This window comes from Biomphalaria glabrata, chromosome 12 (assembly GCF_947242115.1).
Source record: "Biomphalaria glabrata chromosome 12, xgBioGlab47.1, whole genome shotgun sequence".
NCBI classification, from domain to species: domain Eukaryota; kingdom Metazoa; phylum Mollusca; class Gastropoda; family Planorbidae; genus Biomphalaria; species Biomphalaria glabrata.
The window spans coordinates 31,924,309-31,943,401 of NC_074722.1; the positions used below are offsets into that span (position 1 = coordinate 31,924,309).

The 19,093-nt window shown below is 33.7% G+C and overlaps 2 protein-coding genes across 5 annotated transcripts in view; both read right to left on the reverse strand.

The window, feature by feature from the left end:
- Nucleotides 1-521, reverse strand: part of LOC106073278 (piwi-like protein 1) — a 41,630-nt gene extending 41,109 nt beyond the window's left edge. Inside the window, exon 1 of the mRNA XM_056005466.1 lies at nucleotides 378-521. The gene's annotated coding sequence lies outside the window, so the exon portion shown is untranslated. The remainder of the gene's footprint in view (nucleotides 1-377) is intronic.
- On the reverse strand, nucleotides 459-18,971 carry LOC106073277 (transport and Golgi organization 2 homolog). Of its 4 annotated transcripts, none has more exons than XM_056005470.1 (8): nucleotides 17,095-17,908; nucleotides 15,387-15,503; nucleotides 14,241-14,355; nucleotides 13,113-13,207; nucleotides 7,011-7,167; nucleotides 6,796-6,912; nucleotides 4,785-4,920; nucleotides 459-595 (listed from the first exon to the last, which is right to left on the reverse strand). In XM_056005470.1, exons 1-7 carry the CDS (start codon nucleotides 17,231-17,233, stop codon nucleotides 4,788-4,790), a joined length of 873 nt encoding a protein of 290 aa, XP_055861445.1. In that variant the 5' UTR covers nucleotides 17,234-17,908; the 3' UTR covers nucleotides 459-595; nucleotides 4,785-4,787. The 4 variants fall into 4 exon arrangements, with proteins under 4 accessions (XP_055861445.1, XP_055861443.1, XP_055861442.1 ...); XM_056005468.1 differs by lacking the exon at nucleotides 459-595 and adding an exon at nucleotides 18,771-18,971 and having other exon boundaries at nucleotides 4,235-4,920; nucleotides 17,095-17,234; XM_056005467.1 differs by lacking the exon at nucleotides 459-595 and adding an exon at nucleotides 18,658-18,758 and having other exon boundaries at nucleotides 4,235-4,920; nucleotides 17,095-17,234.
- Nucleotides 18,972-19,093: the final 122 nt, after the last annotated feature.

Genomic DNA, 19,093 nt, shown 5'->3' on the forward strand with positions numbered 1-19,093 from the left:
TGTCCTTACACTTTTTTCTCAAAACTAATTAACGGCTATCTTTTTAATGCCCCCGTGAGTCGTGGGTTCGGTGATGGAATGGATTATAAAAAAGATCATATATACTACCATTTAGTTTATCTGAGTAGGGTTGTATTCTTCTAGATCTGGTATCAAAACAAATCGTTAAATATCAATCTCTTTCCAAAAAGCCTTTCGTCAACAATATTATGTGTACCAATCGAAAAATTTTTAGATTAGGTGCCCTTTTAAAAAAAAAGAAATTCAATCCAATTGAAAACAAAAGTATCCGAAATAAACTGATATTGTAGAATAGCGTAGAACCAAAAGAAATCTAAATCTGCGTGATTAAAACACAAAAAGCGCACAATACTTACTTGAAACCTGCAAACTGCTCAGATCTAACAACAGTTCTTTCTAGATTCTAAACCCAACAGAAACAAAGCCCCGACACACAATCCAAAGCAAGCTGAATAATTTATTGATAATGCACAAATTTAGAGCCGGAAACATGTATCAGGTTAAAGCCAAAGTTAATTGTACAACCAACGAATGACCATGCATGTGCAGACGTGTTTCTAAGTTAATGCCCTTGCTGCAAAAACAAAACAAAAAGAGAAAAACAACCTGACAGCACATTTGTTTTTTTTTTAAACCTGCAAGCGAAAAGAGTAATAAACTTTAATGATCTAAAGCTGAAACATAGATATGTCTTTGTGGAGCGAATCTAAAGCAAGCCTGTGTACGTTTTAAATTTAAAACTTATTTGTTGGTAAAGGTGGAAAATTCATGTCAATGCTTGGGAGGGTATTGTGACTGCACGACACTGTTATGTTACACAGCTGAAGATCAATACCTTCTCAATCCAATAAAAAAAGATGAATTTTTTTTTTGTTAAAAGAATATTTAGGTTATGTACAGGACAATGTAGAGTCTACTTTAGACAACTATAATTCATTTTCTATCCAGTTCTATCAACACCAAAACATCCTCTTAGGAATGTAGAGTCATGGTGATGCCACTGTGCAAAGCACATATCTGTCCACAGAAGTGAAGAGACTCAACTCTGCAGCATCTACCCTGCACTTAAACCTTTAGCAATTAACAAGAGAATAAGGACATTACATTGAAGACCAAGATTTTAAAATGAAATGTTCGGGTTAAATACTGGGTAAAGAATAGAAGCAGTTGAAAAGATAAAAAAAAACCCACTTAGTAAACTCTGGTTGAATAATTGATCTAACCTCAATTCACTTCTTGTTAAAGAACATTAAGGGGCGTGGTGGAGGAGTGATAAAGCAGTTAGTTTCTGAACCAAGTGGTCCCAGGTTCAAATCTTGGTGAAGACTGGGATACTTAATTTCGGGATTTTTACTGAGTTCACCCAAATCTAATGGGTACCTGAATTGAGTTGAGGAAAGTAATATGGTTGGTCTTTGAGCTGGCCGTTAACCCTCCTCGACCATAGAAAAAGATGATCTTTACATCATCTGCCCTTGAGATTGCAAAGTCTGAAAGGGGTACTTACTTAAAGAACATTAAAGGCCAAAAAACCTTTCTTCTTATTAATGATAACAAGCTAGCAAACCTAGATTCTAGTGACTGTATTGAGACAGTGAGTCTTTAATACTGTTCGTTTTTAATGAGTATAAAAAGAAATTGACTTAATAATATGTAAATAGGGTTAACCTTAAAGCACCTCCTACATTTGTTAATTCAATAGGCATACATAAATATACAGCAAAAGTAAAAGTGAACACTAATTAAACATTTTTAAGGGAAAAAAAAACAAGCAAATAGCATGATTAAAAAAATAAATAAAAGATTTTTTTAAAAAGATACAAAACCAAAATAAGCAGATAATAGCAGGCAGTGCAAACTTTTCTTTTTACTAAGTTGGTCCTAAAAATAATATTTAAAATAAACATAAAAAAACAAAACAAAACAAAAAAACAACAACTTTGAAACAAATTTAACTGACATGAATTAACGATGCCCACTCAAACTGATTTTAAAGTGCAGTTTTTGAATCGCTCTTATTGATTATTCAGTTAAATACACACCTCTGGGAATAATTAATAGATCTATTAGTAGCCAGCTACTCAAAACTAATGCTGAAAATTTCACTTTGTACAAGAATATTGGGAAAAATCAAAGAATTAGTCTGGATAACTGGTCATTCCATTTTGCGTATCTTTTGGTCTGCTGAAATTAAAAATCAACCAAGTGTACTTGAAAAAAAAGGGGTGAAAAATTCTGGTCTTCATTATGCATGTACTACCAGTACCAATATTGTAGACTTTCTACTGACTATTGTCCAAACATTAAATAGAAAGCAGAATAGGGCGTCCCAAAATTATGTTTTGTTTAAAAAATTAGAAGTTAATATAAGTGCATATAAAATCTTAAAAGTTTCTAGAGTTTCATATTATCTGTAAATTTTTCGCACATACACAAAAAAAAAAAAGAACACACCAGATAATAAAGGGAGTGGGCAACACCTGTGATTCAGTCTTACTCATAAATTACATTGCACTCAAAACTCACACCGAAATCACAGCAACAGTCGTGGATAGTGTTCATGTGGGTAGTGTACATCATACACAACTTTTGATCAATATGAACTGCTTTTTTATATCTTTATTTTAAAAATAGTTTAGATCTGTGTACATAAAAAATATTTACACTTTTAAAACAAAGGGACCATTTTAGAGGATCAAAAAAAAAAACACAACCTTTGAACCTATTTCAGATGTGAGATATAATGAGCTTTAAATGCTGTATTTATTTATGCAGCTATTTTTCCATGTTTAAAAAAGGGTTATATATATGCGCATACAATAATTTTAACAAAAATGGGTTCGCTTTCAGAAATCAAAAAGATGCTCTTATAATGAATAATAGGAAGATGATGGAGGAATAGAATTTTCACAAGTGCTTTTGAGAAAATGTGATAGATAGCACTAAAACAATAGAGGCTTTTCTGTTAGGAAACTATTTCAAAATTGAAAGGAAGAAATAGTCCATCTGTGCCTGAAGTCATTCATTTATTTATTTAATAATGATTTTACCATGAAGCTTGCAAGCAGAGCCAACATAACGTTGAGAGAAGTAGAAGGCCTGTCAGCAGTTGACACAACTCATTCATGCCATGTATGCAGCCAGTTTTTTTATAGCTAGGATTGGACTTTACAGTCATCTTCGAATTCATAGGAATGGAGAAATGTGCTCATCTTTGACCACGAAGGAGGAGCTATATCAAGCAGACAAAGCCTGAATTTAAAGCAAACTAAACTGGTATGCAGTGTATAGTGAGTTGTTGCCTGAGTATAACATATACACAACTAAAGTAAAAAAAAAAAAAGTAAAGTTCCCCTTTCAGACCTTGAAATTTATAGAGCAGTCGATGTAAAGATCATCTGTTTCTGTGGCTCACGGTTAACTATGATGTCAAGTGGCCAGCACAACAAGCAACCGCCTTTACTTTTCCCCAACTAATGTCAAGTACCCATTAGAGCTGGGCGAACTGAGAGGCACCCAAAGATCCGAAAATTAAAAATCCCAGTCTTCACCAGGCATCGAACCCATGTCCCCAGTTCGGAAGCTAAGCATTTTACCACTCAGCCACAGCACCTCCATATACACAACTGCATGTTTCAAATTTAATTGAAGAAAAACAAATAAACCCAGCTTTGATAGCATTCAAACAGATTCTTTATGTTTCTCCTTGGGTTTCAGATTAAAAAAAAACCCAACAGCTTTGATGGCTGTAAAATTTGGGACACCCAAATGTAGACCTTACAATTTCCCAAGGTGAATGTGACAATAATTTACTATTTATAAGGCAATGTTTACAAAACAAAACATTGTGAAAATATTTCTTTTCTGTAAATTGATATTTTAGGCACATATAAGCACATGAACAAAATTAGCGTATCACAGGTGAATTGGGTTAAACCATGAAATACATTTGGGTTTGCAGGATATGATTCATCATACTATTCCCCCAAGACAAAAAATGACAAAGCACAAAGTTATGGAAATCCACACAGGATCAAGTTGGAATAGTGTGCCTGGTATTCTTGGCTTATATTATATAGGGTATATCAGTCACGGCACAAAACTACAGTGCAATGCCCTCAGCCCCCCACCCCCTGATGACAGAGATAGTCATCATCGAAATACAAGGGACAAATTATATATATATATATATATATATATATATATATATATATATATATATATATATATATTCTAAACATGGTGTGGAAAGTGATCAATAAATACTGGTAAAAAATATTCTTTAATAAGTAGAACAAATAAACAACCATCTATATACACAAGGTAATAATCATATAACTGAACATATCTTTAGGGTGGTTACATTAGCACGACTGTAAAGATTTGAGAACTATAGGCTAAAACAGAAAAACATTGTATACAAAAATTTAAGGTCTAAAAAGTAATAGACATTTTAAGCTAAGATCATGGTCTAGGGACTTGAGCACTAATATCATACAGGAACAAAATCTAGGGACTTGATATTTAATAAGAAGACTGAATTTCATACATGGGATAAAATCTAGGGACTTGAAGTCTGATAAACTGAAAGCATTCCATGCATAAGATATGACCAATAATTTTGAGGTTTAATAAATAGAAAATAATCCAGACTAGGGACACGTGATCAATGGACTTAAAAGACTAATAAATAGATGTTCTATGGACAATGGTATGTTCAACCTGAGTGTACAAGAGACATTAGAAAGTAAATTCTGACATACTCATTATTCACAAGGTAAAAGACTAAAGTGTTGGTGAATGACTGTTGAAATGGTACTGTCAGTGTTTTCTGGGTCCACAGTTCTCTCCACATAATCCACATTATTAGCACCATCCACCAGGATAATTGTAGAGGTCCTGAAAATAAAAAAGTCATTTGAAAGAAAATGTCATTAAAAAAAAAATGTCAATGGAATGAAAATAATTCACACTTTTTTATAGTTAAAGATAGTTGATAAAGAGTATTTTATGAAGGTGCAGTAAAGTAGTAAAGTCATCTGTTTCGTGACCTACAGTTGACAAGGGTGTCATGTGACCAGCACAACAGCCAACCGCCTTTACTTTTGCCCAACTAATGTCAGGTACCCATTAGAGCTGGGGGCCCGAAGATCCCAAGATTAAAAATCCTAGTCTTCACCAGGATTGGAACCCTGGCCCCGGTTCGGAAACCAAGCGCTTTACTGCTCAGCCACTGCTCCTTCTTGAAGGTGCAGTATGGGACAGAAAAAGAGCTAGTTAACTTGGTGATCTGCATAGATATTACTTCTGCAGCAAAAAAAACCCTCACATCATGACCAATAGCCATCGGCATCAGTATTGGAAGCGAAAAGCTGGTAAGTGTCAGTAATTTTAAATACCTTGGAGCTACTGTTTCAGACATAGGAATTGAAAGAACCTAAACTACTACTTTTGCTAAGCTCATAACAATTTGGAAAGACAAAGGTTAAGCCCTCGGCACTAAAACCAGACTGATGCGCTATTGGTCATGGCCACATTCTAGTATGCTTGCAAATCTTGGACGCTAACAGAACTAAAGAAGAGGATCCTAGCAATAGAATTGAGAAAGATCTTAGGTATCAACTACAAAGACTACATTACAAATAAAGAGATTGGGAACAGGATCACAATGGCCATTGGGTCCCACGATGACTTGCTGACCACAGTAAAAAAAACCCTAAAACTTTTAGGTAATATCACAAGGTCCTCAGGGCATGTAAAGACCTTCCTTCATGGAACTGTACCAGGAAAAAGAAGAAGAGACACAAAAATAGGGATGGAAAGACAACATTTAAGAATGGACAGGCCTATCTCTAGAAGAGATTCTACTCAAGACAAAAGACAGGAATGGAGGAAGACAGTTGACAGATCATGTGAGATGCCCCAACAGTTCAAGGTTCAACAGACTAAGTGAAGATGATGCAGACTGTCATCACAATGGTCTGGACTTCAAACACTGCAAAATATAATGTTTTCATTTGTGAAGGAACATTCAAGACATATTTAGTATTAAAAAAAACAAATTGTAAACTGGATTTGGTCCCTTCTTCCCCTAAACAGCAACACTTCCAAAGAAACAGCTGCCTGGTCTTCTGGTATGCGATTCAAACTGTCATCACAAAGTTTGAGCCCTGACAACTTTAATCCTCTACAATCCTGCAGGAGCTTCGATTAGATGTAATGTTTGATACGATAAAATAAAACAAACAAAATAAATGAGGAATACAAATTTCTTGAAGGTAGCTCCAAAATAGGATGCTGACTTGTTATTACAGAGATAAAAAACGATCTTAATGTAGTGTGGCTCAGAGATTGAAAAGAAATAAATAACTATCTCACAACAGGAAGCATGGCCGAGATTGGTTGCCTATTTCTGCTCAGGGGACATGGGTCTGAAAAGGGTACTTTTTTTTTAATGCTGTACAGCTATAAGTTTACTAAAATTTGCAGTGCCAGTGGGTACAGAGTGCTGCACTAAGTTAGCTGGTGAAAAGATGCATCATAGTTAAATTCTTAAAAAAAACTGAAAAGTGATCCAACTTACACATAGGGTATACTCTAAATCCCAGATGTCAGGAAACCTTAACTACAAAACTCAAATCTTTTGATATTATCAAAACTTAAAAAAATAAATCCTTCAATAGTAGTATTTTTAAATTTTGGAGATTATCTAAGTTAGTTCCAAGTATTACATATACTTATGTTTCATTCAATTTCTAAAACAAAATGACTGACCTTGTTCCATATCTTGCCTGCGGAGAAATAACATTGATTGCTGACTGTTGACCAATTCTATCAGGGCTATAGCCAACACTTGTGCCAGCTTTTTCTAAAACTGGGTCAGGCAAAAGTCTAATAAATAAAGTAGAAATAGAAATATTAGTACATTGACAGGACTTAACAGCTTTTGGGCATGATTTTGTTTTAAAGTTTATTTTGCTAAGACTTACTGTGTTTTATCAGACATAAGTTGTAAGAGGTTTTCTAGAAGGAGGTCTTTTGTGCTCACTTTTGGATATTTGGAGACTATCTGGCCAAACTTTTGTCTGCCTTGCACAACTTTCTGAAGTGGAAATTCCAACGGTGAGTTTGACACACCAAAAAAAGCTGTTTAGATTTCATAAACATTGTTTACGATTAATTTATCAAAATAATTGTTTCACTAAAAAAAGTTCAACAATTAAAATTATTATAAAAATGTGTTTTTGTATATATCCTTTATTTCTAATAAATAATGTTTGGTAGTCAAGCTGACACACCAAAAATAGCTGTTTAGATTTCATAAACATTGTTAACGATTAATTTATCAAAATAATTGTTTCACTAAAAAAAAGTTCAACAATTAAAATTATTATAAAAATGTGTTTTTGTATATCCTTTATTTCTAATAAATAATGTTTGGTTGTCAAGCTGATGGTCCCAGGTTTAAATCCTACAGGAGAATTAAAAAAAAAAAAAAAAAAAAATTTATTGACATTTCTAAGGTCACTATGTTCTGTTAGAACCTGAGATGTGTTTGGGAGAGGAAAGTCATTGTACTGGCTACCCAATCAAAATACAAGTAAAAATCTGGCAATACAAGCTAGGGCATTAAACTTAATCTGCCTTTGTGAACTTAATTCAGCATAACCTAATTCCTTTAACCTTACTCTTCTAGGATGGAGGTGTAAACTATTCTGAAACTTTTAAAACTGGACCAAAAACTAAATAAAATTTAAGCTATTCCTGTTAGTGTTTAATAATCATTTGCAAATTAAACATGTAGTCCATACAGAATTCTCAGCATTTATCCTGACTTTAGACAAACAGTAAATATCAGAGAAAAAAATTAAAGTTCCTCTTTCAGATATAGGGCAAATGATGTTAAGGTCATCTGTTTATTTGGCCAAAGATTAGCAAGCAGGATATCATGTGTCTAACACAATGACCAACAGCCTTTACTTTCCCCAACTAAAGTCGGGTACCCATTAAAGTTGGTTGGACTCAGAGAACCCTAAAAATACTGAAATTCAAAATCCCAGTCTTCACCAAGATTCAAACCCAGGGCCCACAGGTTCAGAAGCCAAGCGCTGTACCACTTAGCCACATGCTAGCAAAATATTAATTAATTTACAAAAAAAAAATAAAATGTTTTTTTTATTTATTGTACAGCATAGATTAATACTGAACTAGACTAGGTAGTATCACCAGTAATTCTTAATCTGCCTGGTCGTGCGGTTAGCGCGCTGGACTGTCATTCGGATTTATCAACGTTCGAGGGTTCAAACCCTGCCCGCTCCCATCCCCTGTCGTCCTGCGGGAGGTTTGGACTAGGAAGTAAACTATCTTCAACTCTGAAGGAACATCCGAAACATGTAAAACATTTTACAAACAAACATATAGAACTAGAAGGAAATGAGAAGGCTGACACATTTACCAAGAGTGGGAGAACAAACACACAATTAAACATTGCACTCGATCCAGAAGAAACTAATAGTGAATAAAATAAATGAGAAATGGACAAGCTCTCATCCGAGTCACAAGAAAGATGACACTTATTATAAGCTATCCCCACAAGATCAGCACTTAATCTTTCGACTCAGAACCAGACACAACAGAATGAGACAACATATGTACCGGAAGCTCAAAATTGGAACCAGTGAAATCAGTCCTTGAGGAGTGTCGCCAGAGAATTCTGACCATGTCGTTCAAAACTGCATTCTTTATCAAGAGGCCCAAACAAGACACTGGCCCCAAAACACCACAATAGAAAGAAAACTATATGAAGAGCTCCCTGATTTGGAAACCTCTGCATAGTTCATCTCATATACTGGTCTAGACATCTAAACGCTTCAACATAAAAATGAAAACAAGGAAGAAAAACAACATGATGTTCTTCTCAAATGCTCTGTTGCTCTGGGCAGCTTGTGGACTATATCTGGTTGTCAAAGTTAAAAAGTATCCCTAAATATACTTTGGAGCACAAGAAGGGCAAATTATTATCAGTTTCATTGGGTTTGATGAATGATGAAAAGTGTCCTTTTCTTAAAAATATTACATTTGCTCTCTACGTTTAGCCTCAGAACTAAAGGGGTCTTCAGTTCGAATCCCAGTGAAGACAGAGATTCTGAACTTCAGGATTTTTAAGACACCCCTTTAAAAAATATCTGAAATATGATGGAGGTTGGTTGTTGTGTTGGCCACATAACACTCTTGTTAACTGTCAGCTAAAGAAAACTTATGCTCTACATCATCTGCCCCATAGATCGCAAGTTCTGTCACTGAAAGGGGTACTTTGTTGGAGGAGAAACTTTATGCTTTTTTTGTTGTTTAAATACTGTGGGGCTTAGATATTAAGCCCAGTAAAACTGCTCTTACTAACATCAGTGATGGGAACAGACTTTAAACAAATTTTTGGAAATTTTGTACCCCCCCCCCAGGCGCGGCAACAAAAAAAAATTTTGCTGAATTTTTAAAAGTTATGTAGAATCATTTTATTTAATATTTTCTTTAAATAATGTTGTATTACATAATAATTACACTGCACAAGCTTTACTGCACACATGCACACAAAATGCATGCAAGGCACTATTGTTTGTATATATAGATGAGAGGAGAAAGCTTTTTTGCAGATGCTTTATATCTAGGTCCAGGCAGTCTGAGCTTTCTATAATAGATAATTGCTTTACTGGTATTGTAACAACTTCTCTCTCAAACAACTATAAAGAGTAAATGTGTTTGAAAGTCAAAACATGCTTGAGTTTTGGAAATACTTCAAAAGTATGAGCTACACTTCTGTTTGTTTCACTGATTATTAAATTTTGTACAGGAGAAACTGTTTATTAAACTTTGTACATGAAGTCCACCAAAAATGCTTTGAAAAGCAATTGAGAGAAAGCTGCTGAATCTCTGCTGAGTTCTTAAGCAAGACAAGGAAGAACAACCAGATGAGGAGCAATATGCTTAGAGGAACAGAATGTTTAGCAATAAAACTGCATATATTGAGGCTTCTTATGTGACTCTTTTTCATGCTGATAAAGTTGTTTACAGGAAGTGGATCTCTATCACACTGGGCATTTAAAGAATAGTAATGATTAGTTATTAGTTAAGATATAGAAAAAAATTTAACATATATTTCTCACTACATCTCTCCAGTGACTCTAGATCCAATATATTATTATTAGATCTATATGAGTATATTCTATCAGACTTATACTCAGTAACTCACTATGTGACAATAGTGTCTATAGTCATGTAAGGTATAGGCCTGCATCTATAAAATCTATATATATAATATCATGGGCGTAGCCAGGATTTTTTTTCGGGGAGGGTTTTGGGATTCCCCCCGAGGAAAAAATTATATATATATATTTATATATATATATATATATGTGTGTGTGTACATAATTAATCTTTATTACATTCTGACCCTTTCGGAAGATGTTTATTGTTTATTGTAGACTCCCCGCCCTTGCTAGCAAGGGGATCTGGGGAGCGCGGGGCGAAGCCCCGCCGCCGAGCACTATTTCTGGTATTGAAAGCCAACAAAATGCATATTCTGAGGTATCTACAGTGCATTATCTTGCTATTAAAAAGTTTTATTTCAAAAACCTAATGTGCTATTCTTACAAGCTGTTTCCGCAACTCTTATTTTGCGTAATTCATTTTGTGTGTGAGAACATGTCCCGCAAAACCTCATGCGACGTTCTGTCACAACCTTACTAAGGATTCGACTTACAGCTCGGCATATGATTTCTTTGATTTAGACCCAATCTCTATGACTGACTCCTAAAATCTGTCTTAGCCATCTTTGTTGAGACACATTTAATGATTTTCAATTTCGGCAGAAGACTATTCACACTTTATTAATGGAGCCCAAGCCACTGGTAGAAATTTGTAACCTTTCTTGACTACGCTCTTGGAATTACATGCCTGTATTTCGCTTTAGATTTTATATCGAAAAGGAAAGTTTTTTCGTCAAATCATCTGTTGAGGGGTTTTAAACTAAGAAATCTCTGGAGTTTTTTTTTGTTTTGTTTTTAATTCAAAACCCCATTTAGCTACGATCTTAGAATTTGGTGACTGTAGTTTGCTTTAAAATAATATTGAAGAGAGATGTTTTCAACTCTAAACGCTCTGTATGGGAATTTTAAACTCAAAACCATCTGGAGGGGTTTTAAACTTTAAAGAAAAAGCCATCTGGAGGAGGGGGATTTAAACTCAAAACCCCTTTGGCAACGCTCATAGAATTTTGAGTGTGTAATTTGTTGTTTTTTTTTTATATTGAAGATGGGGTTTATCGTAAATTTTGGAGGGGGGGGTTAAAATCAAAATCTTCCTCAACTGTGCTTTTGGAATTTGGGGATTGTTGTTTGCATTTTTTTGTTTTGTTTTATAGAAGAGGGGGATTTAACTGCAAAAACCTCTGGTAGGGGGTTTAAAATTCAAAACCCTCTGTAGGGGGTTTTTAAACTCAAAGCCCCCTGGTAGAGGGATTTGTATCTCAAAACCCCCTGATAGGGTTTTTTAAAATCTCAAAACCCCCTGGTAGGGGGATTTAAACTCAAAACCCCCTGGTAGAGGGTTTTTAACTCAAAACTGCCTCGGCTGTGCTGTGGTAAGTGATGATTTAGTATTAAAATCTAACCTAAAATAAACAAAATGAAAGCAAAAATCAGTCACTTAATTCCGTTCCCCCCCCCTGCAGGGGGGGATTTCATTTCGGGGGGGGGGGTGAACCCCAAGAACCCCCCCCTGGCTACGCCCATGTATAATATATAGATTTAGACCTAGATCTAGATGGCCGCAGTAGGTAGGTCTAATAGAATAATAGATCTAGATCTTATAATTCTTATAACAGAAATAGATTTAGATGTCTAAATCTAATCACATTTGAACTCATGGAAGTAGGCAGGCAGGGTTCAAATTAGAAAAATCTAGGGGCCATCGTAACAGAGCAAAAATTAATAGGACATAGCGGCCGGGCATCATACTCTGAAGCTTGCAAGCATCCATTGAAGTCTAGATGCTCTAGATTTAGATCAAAAGTATTCAAATTTAACACTCTAGTCTAGACCGAGATCCAGACAGACTGATAAGTCAATACAGTAACACAAGATTATTCTAATAATAGAACTTTAAATGTGTCAAAAGACCGGATGTGTGCATGTTCGAAACAAATCAAAAATCTTATTTCGCATTCTTCCGAAAATGGAAAATAATAAAATCGGATTTTTTTAATTAAAAAAAAAAATAGAAAAAAAAATTGATTTAAAAAAAAAAAAAGGGAAAATTTCAGATTTTTTTTGCTATAAAATCGGATCAGAAGAAATTTTCAGAAAATCAGAACAGGTGAAGGGGGGCAGGCGGATACCTGGCACCACAAAAACCGGGAACTTCGGGCAGATGAAGCTCGTCAGCCTAGTAAGGCAATTCAACTAGGAGAGGGGTACTCTACCCCCGCTGCCTTGCGGTACTGAGGCTTCAGGAGACAACCTCAAGGAAAAATCAGGAGTGAAGCCCGTAGGCGTTGGAAAGAGCAACTATGACATTCCTTCCGGCCGCTTCTGCAACTGAGCTGGTACAAATGTAACACAAACCATTCCTTAGGATCTCATCAGCAAGGCTGAGAGAGGGACCATAGGCTACCCATGACCCCTTTATCTAAGGCCCAGGAATGCGCAAAGCGTCTAAAACAACACAGGTGACAACAGTTATGGGTTATAAGTCCAACTTGATTGGGAAAGGTATTCGCACCTCATTGATCAGCCACCGCCCGCTTCAACTTGGGCAGCCCCCTGTCAGTTAGGTGCTGATCCGCCACAGCCTGCCTGCTCTAATGGGTGCTTAGAGCTTAGCTGAAAACGACAAGTTGACTGAAAACTTGCACCAAGCAACAAAAGAAGAAATTTGGGTGCATCCATTGCCTTCCGAGACAAAAGGAGACATATAACTGTTATACATGTAATTCTTTTTATTAAAGTAAATGTAAAACCTTGAAAACTACATTTTAAAATAGTTAATTTTGTTGCAATATTTTCTAACTAAAAAAAATTACATATTCATTGACTTACTATTAGAAGGTAAGGATCTGTAATTTATACATGAGAAGTAATTCAGAGTGTTACTGACAAATACAGGCTTAGCTGGCAAGAAGTCTTCTTGCTTACTGAAAATAAAAGAAATGTTAATGATGTTTAAATGTGACTAGGGCATACTAATTATTATAGAGGTTGGCAAAGCAAGTCGTAATCTTTAAGCTAAACATAATTGAATATTTGATTTGTAATAGAAAATATTGTCAGACTGTTTGACAATCATTTACAAAGCTTATAACAACTCACTCATAAGAAAAAACAAATTAGACAATTAATTATTGGTAATTGATTATTTTGTTTGATATTGAATAAGGGAAATAGCTTGTACATTACAGATTATGTTTTAAGGGCAGAGTTCTTACCCTTTAGATAGGCTTTGTTTTTTTAAAAGGATTTATTATATTTTACTTGTTTTTCTGTTCCAACTTAAGTGGGTGCAATTTAAAGTTTTAGTTGAATAATACTCATGAACACAGGCGATTAAACAATTAATTAAATCTTAATTAGTTGAAAGACAATGTAAGTTGAAAAGTGAGAGTTGTTTCTCAAGTATAGTAATCCATTATTATATTTTTATTTTCCGATACAACATTATAGCCCTCATTTATCATACCGAACTTCTACAACTTTTTAGTCTCCCCTTTGATGCTTCCAGATGTTTCAACTAGTCTCTATATATCCCTTAGTCTACCAGGGATTCCTGCATTATTTTTTTTAGCCATACTAGTAATAGCTAGCAGTAATGTCTAGCAGCACAGCTTTTGTGTAAATAGACCACACCTTTGCCCTTGGTCTCATGGGATGATCTCATTAAACTGTTAGTTACAATTTACAATACTGAATGTGTTGATGTGCCCAAAATTACAGAGATTTAGCAGAAATTTAATAAGCAGCAAAAGGATTTTTTTTTCTTTCTCTGAGGCAACTGATACAACCTAATGTCATATACAATTCACCAATTTTTTAGTTGAACAGAACTACTTAATTTTAGATGTCTTTTTTATTCGTTGAACTCTGAATCGAATTTGTTTACATAAATAAAAAATGTCTTATAAAAAAATAATCTGAAATTTTTCCTGCAAATTTTTTCATTAACAGCCTGACCTGAGATCAAACAGAACTAAGTTGAATCCATTGTAATTGTCTTTTTTGTCTAAAATCTCTTCTGCATAGTTATGTATGTCTTTTTTTCCACTAATGAAATCACTCACTAAAAAACCTGCAAAAAAAATAAATTTAAACAATAAGGCATTTTTACAATGCTTGTATTACCTCACTTTGTCTGTCTGTCTGATAAAATTTTTTTTACTCATTATTTCTCTGAAACCCAATCTCAAATCAAGCTGAAATTTGGCACAATTATTTCTTTCACCTGACAACACAGGCATTAATGTAAAAAAAATTAACCAATTAGTTCATTAACTATTGGTAATTTTTTTTTATGGTATTGAACAAGGGAAAGAAATAGTACTTGAATAAAGTGGTGGTATAAGCTGAATTAGTCCCCTTTATAGGTTGCTGCTTTGAAGTTAAGTTTGAAACGAAAAATACATAATTAAACAATACCATAGTCATAAGCAGCTCATTAACAGAGTGGTTAGAATGTCAGCTTGATGAGGCATGCATTATAAATTTGAATTCAAGTTTTTCCCTTTTCTTTATGATAAGCTTTTAAAAAACAATTTTGGTATAAATTCACCCAGATATCCATTTCTTTCTTCCCTCCCCCATCCCCTTTTCCCAACTAGTCTAATTAAGTGAAAGGAGAAAGCTAAAAGCATGAAATTGCGCTAAACAAAAGCAATTGGTAAAAATATTTCAAATGACATAAATTTATTGTTGCTGGTCTAGATTTCTAGATTCATTACAAATTTAATTACATGACGGATCTGAACTAATTGATATGATTACACTTCGTATAATCTTTTTTTTTTTTTTTTTTAAATGTATCTTTTTATGTTTTTCTGGTATTAAAACTAATTTGTTTCATAGTTAAATGATTAGTAGGAAATCGCTGAGAAAATGTTGATTATATTATTTAAACTAGTATATACCAACTGGCTATACTGCTATACCTAATGATTTTGAAATAAAATTTGTATATCATTGCTCACAACTCAAACCCCTAAATGGGCTTAGCATGTCATTACTGAGCTATGTATGAAATATGTTTGTATTTTAGTTGGGGCTGATGCTAGATCTATCTTTATATTTTATATATATTTTTGATCAATGAATTTTTATACTAACCTCTTCCTTCTTTAGTGTGATCTTGCTGTCCAAGAATATTAAGCAGTGCTCCAATTTGTCCATCTTTATTCATTCCAAGCCATGTTCCTCCTGCTCGATCTTGCATTAGATCTAACCCTGAAATGAGACATAAAATGTTTTAGTAAAATATTTTAATTGTTTTGGATGCTCCTTCAGAGCTGAAGATAATTTACTTCCTAGTCCCAACCTCCTTCAGGATGACAGGGGATGGGAGCGGGCAGGGTTTGAACAAGGTACCATTGATATGTCCGAACGACAATCCAGCGCCCAAACTGCACGACCAGGCAGCCATCCTATTATTATGAAATTCTGTACACAAATAAGTATTAATACTTGTATTTAATAAATTATCTCCAGGACAATGCTCTCATCACTTTGAAAAGTTTGTTTCTTGTGAAAAACCTTTTCATCAATTAAAACTCATTTATTTTGTCTTTCTTTCTTTTAATGCTTTACATTTACTCTAGAATAGTTTCTTTGATTAACATCTAGATTTTTCTTCTGTCAATATGTTTTTTTTTTTCACCATGACAGAATTGACATCACTCTAATACAGAATTGAAACAAAAATTAAAAAAAAGAAATATCAATCTAAAAAATTAAAAAAAGCAAACAAAGAAATTTTGATTACAGTTTTATATAGTCAAACCATGTATTGGCCAAAACATAAAAATTATTTATGTAGTTTACAATGAAAACATTCTAACTTTGCTGCAGATAAAAGTCCATACAATCAAAGTTCATTGCTTCTGATAATTTAGTCATTAAAGAAGCCAAAAACTTTTTTTTTTTTAAATTGGAAAGGGGGGATTTCGAATATATATATTTATAGCTTTTATATAGTGCTACTTTCATGCTTATAGCATGCTTAGAGCGCTTTGGTCCAATCTCATTTGTGGACCAGTGGGGGGGAGGGGGTATCTAGGAATTGGTTTTCTGTGCTGCCTTTAGGCGCTCAGTAAACACAACTCTGCTCGAGTCGGTTATCGAACCTCGAGCCCCCTTCTAGGTAGCCAAGCCAAGCTAAGTTGGCCGCACTTAGCCTCTTGTATCATATTTCATACGACCAAGTTTTTATTTTTATAAAATACTCTAGTAGTTCCTTTTTTTTTCAATTTTTCCAGCAGTCTTAGTGGTAGGCTTTCTACTATTTCTATATTTAATATAAATACTAAAAATCATTCTGCTATTTGTTTTTGTTATACAATAAGTCCTTATAGCTACTAGGCTTGTTATGACAACTATTTATAAACTGATTTCATGATAGGTACATAAAGAATTGTTCTTTTTTAACAATAATCCTGGGGACAACTTGAAAGTAGGTACTGAAAGATACTGCCTGGTCTTGTGGACTGATGTTCAGTGGTCATGAAGGTCCCTGCCTGCCGCCATTCCCCAATGGGAGGTTTGGGCTAGGATATTAATTATCTTGAGAATCTGAAGTAACATCTAAAAAATTTAAAGCATTTTACAAAACATTTTCTTGATAAAGCATTCTTTTTTTTTTTTAAGCCTGAAGCTGTTAATGTCCTTATTTTGTGCTTAAAGTACATATAAGCAGTATAAACTTTTCAAATACTGCCTCTCCACCAGTGCATTTGGCTAGGGATGAATTGAAGTTTTAAATATATCCTGCTCTTTAATTTGCAGTTTTTTTCTTATTAGTCTTACTTACTTAGTTACTTACCACTGATACAGTGACCATTATTCCAAAAATTAGCTTTCTGTGTTGGTCTATTCCAGGCTTCATCTCTATTGTTGGCTAGGATAAGTTTATAGCCATCACTGGAACAAAGTTCACTTTGACAGAAGAATAAAATACACATGCTGAAAAAAAGAATTGGATTACAGTGAGTTTCATACTGATATGTGACTTTTTTTTCTTCTTTTTTCTAAGTCGATCTTTGCTTTGAAGTAATCATTTAAGCTCATAATCATTATTATAATTCAAGGGTTTTAGTAAATCGTCCGATTTTGTCACTTAGACAATTTTAATGTCTCATTCACAGATAGTCAGATTATTCTAATTAAGAATATGAATTTATAATTATCATCTTCTAGTCTCAAGATTAAGATATATAAATAATTTAATCTTAGTTGAAGGATGATTACATGATACAAGATAAGATAAGATGTATGAGTTATAGAATCTAAGCAGAGAATAGAATCATTGGATTTTAGGGTTATCTCTAAAGCATCTGTTTATGTCGGCTGGTATTTCGTTTTTACTAGTCACGTCATTGTCTCTAAGTCATAACTTCCCCTATTTCCGGAACAAATAATTCATTCCTAATCGTGCCATAACAACTCCTACAACCCAGCCTAACAAGTCTGCCCTTTTTCCACAAAAGGGATCATCAATAATGGGCAAAGCTGGTATGGCCTTCCTCTCATGGTATTATGACAGTTACAGTATAGGAACATGAGAAAATTTAGTATGGTTTGCATGGTCTTGGACCTATTATATAGCTAACTAAATCCAGAGGCTATGTATATGACACGACCCAACCCAGTTTAAACTGCACTGATTGCTGTCATTATAGAATCCTATATTTCTATATTATACTATATTTAATCTTATCTTATTATCTATTACAGATATTACTTCCCACTTCAAATTAGATCTAACTCCTATGCATTTCAAGTTCACGTGTCATCTAGTGACAATCACAATCTTGTCATGCATGTTAAACTTAATCAATGACTTAAATTCTATAATACTAGGAATAGATCTAAATTCTTAATATTCTAGATTTTAGGGACAGATATGATTCTATTTCTACATCGACAAAGTATATACTATTATCTAGTCATAGTTACTAGAATCTACTTTTAGTTATCTAGATTGACTAGATAAATGTTTATACTAATTAATAATTATACTTTTATAAAACTGTGTTTTATAGTAGGCCTATAATTAATAATAAAATTAATTCTCTTGTCGACAAACTTGACAAAGTACAAATACAAAGACTAAATTGTCACTAAACTTGACTAAACTGTCTAAAGACTTGAAAGAGCACGTAAAATAAATAAGACATAATCATAATGATTGATAATCAGAGATAATCATGATAATGTCAATAATGATAAAATGAAACAATCATTATCATATACTTTTTTTTTTTCATACTCATACAATGTTATTGAAAGAGCACGTAAAATAAATAAGACATAATCATAATGATTGATAATCAGTGATAATCATGATAATGTCAATAATGATAAAATGAAACAATCATTATCATACTCATACAATCAATGTTATTGAATGTTTGTTTTAATTTTATGTTTATGTATTTCTTGATTGATTGTATAATTTTCTAGAATCTAGATAGATCTAGACAATTAATTAATAATTACAATCTTATCTAAAATCTAGATTAAAAGTTTCGAAGACTGAGATGTAGAATCTAGATCTAGCTAGACTTCTACTTCTGACTAGATCTAGACTCTAGATGTATACTAGATCTAGATTATTCTAGATGTCTAGTTAGACTCTAGTTATAAGAGATCTAGACTTAATAGACTCTAAGACTAAGAGTCTATCCAAAATGTTATTTTTTCACATCAGCTGTAACGGGTCATAAGGTGAAGGTTGTCAATGTTGGTCTGGATTTTAAAAAAGTAATAACATTAAAGGCACAAGTGTGATTTGTGGTGTGATTTAAATATTTGTATAAATA

Excerpts from the sequence above, each read along its gene's own strand:
- LOC106073277 (XM_056005470.1), bottom strand. The coding sequence starts at position 17,233 with ATGTGTATTTTATTCTTCTGTCAAAGTGAACTTTGTTCCAGTGATGGC. Across the intron at positions 15,504-17,094 it reads TAATGGTCACTGTATCAGTG|GGTTAGATCTAATGCAAGAT; the intron begins GTAAGTAACTAA and ends GTCTCATTTCAG. Across the intron at positions 14,356-15,386 it reads TCACACTAAAGAAGGAAGAG|GTTTTTTAGTGAGTGATTTC; the intron begins GTTAGTATAAAA and ends TTTTTTTTGCAG.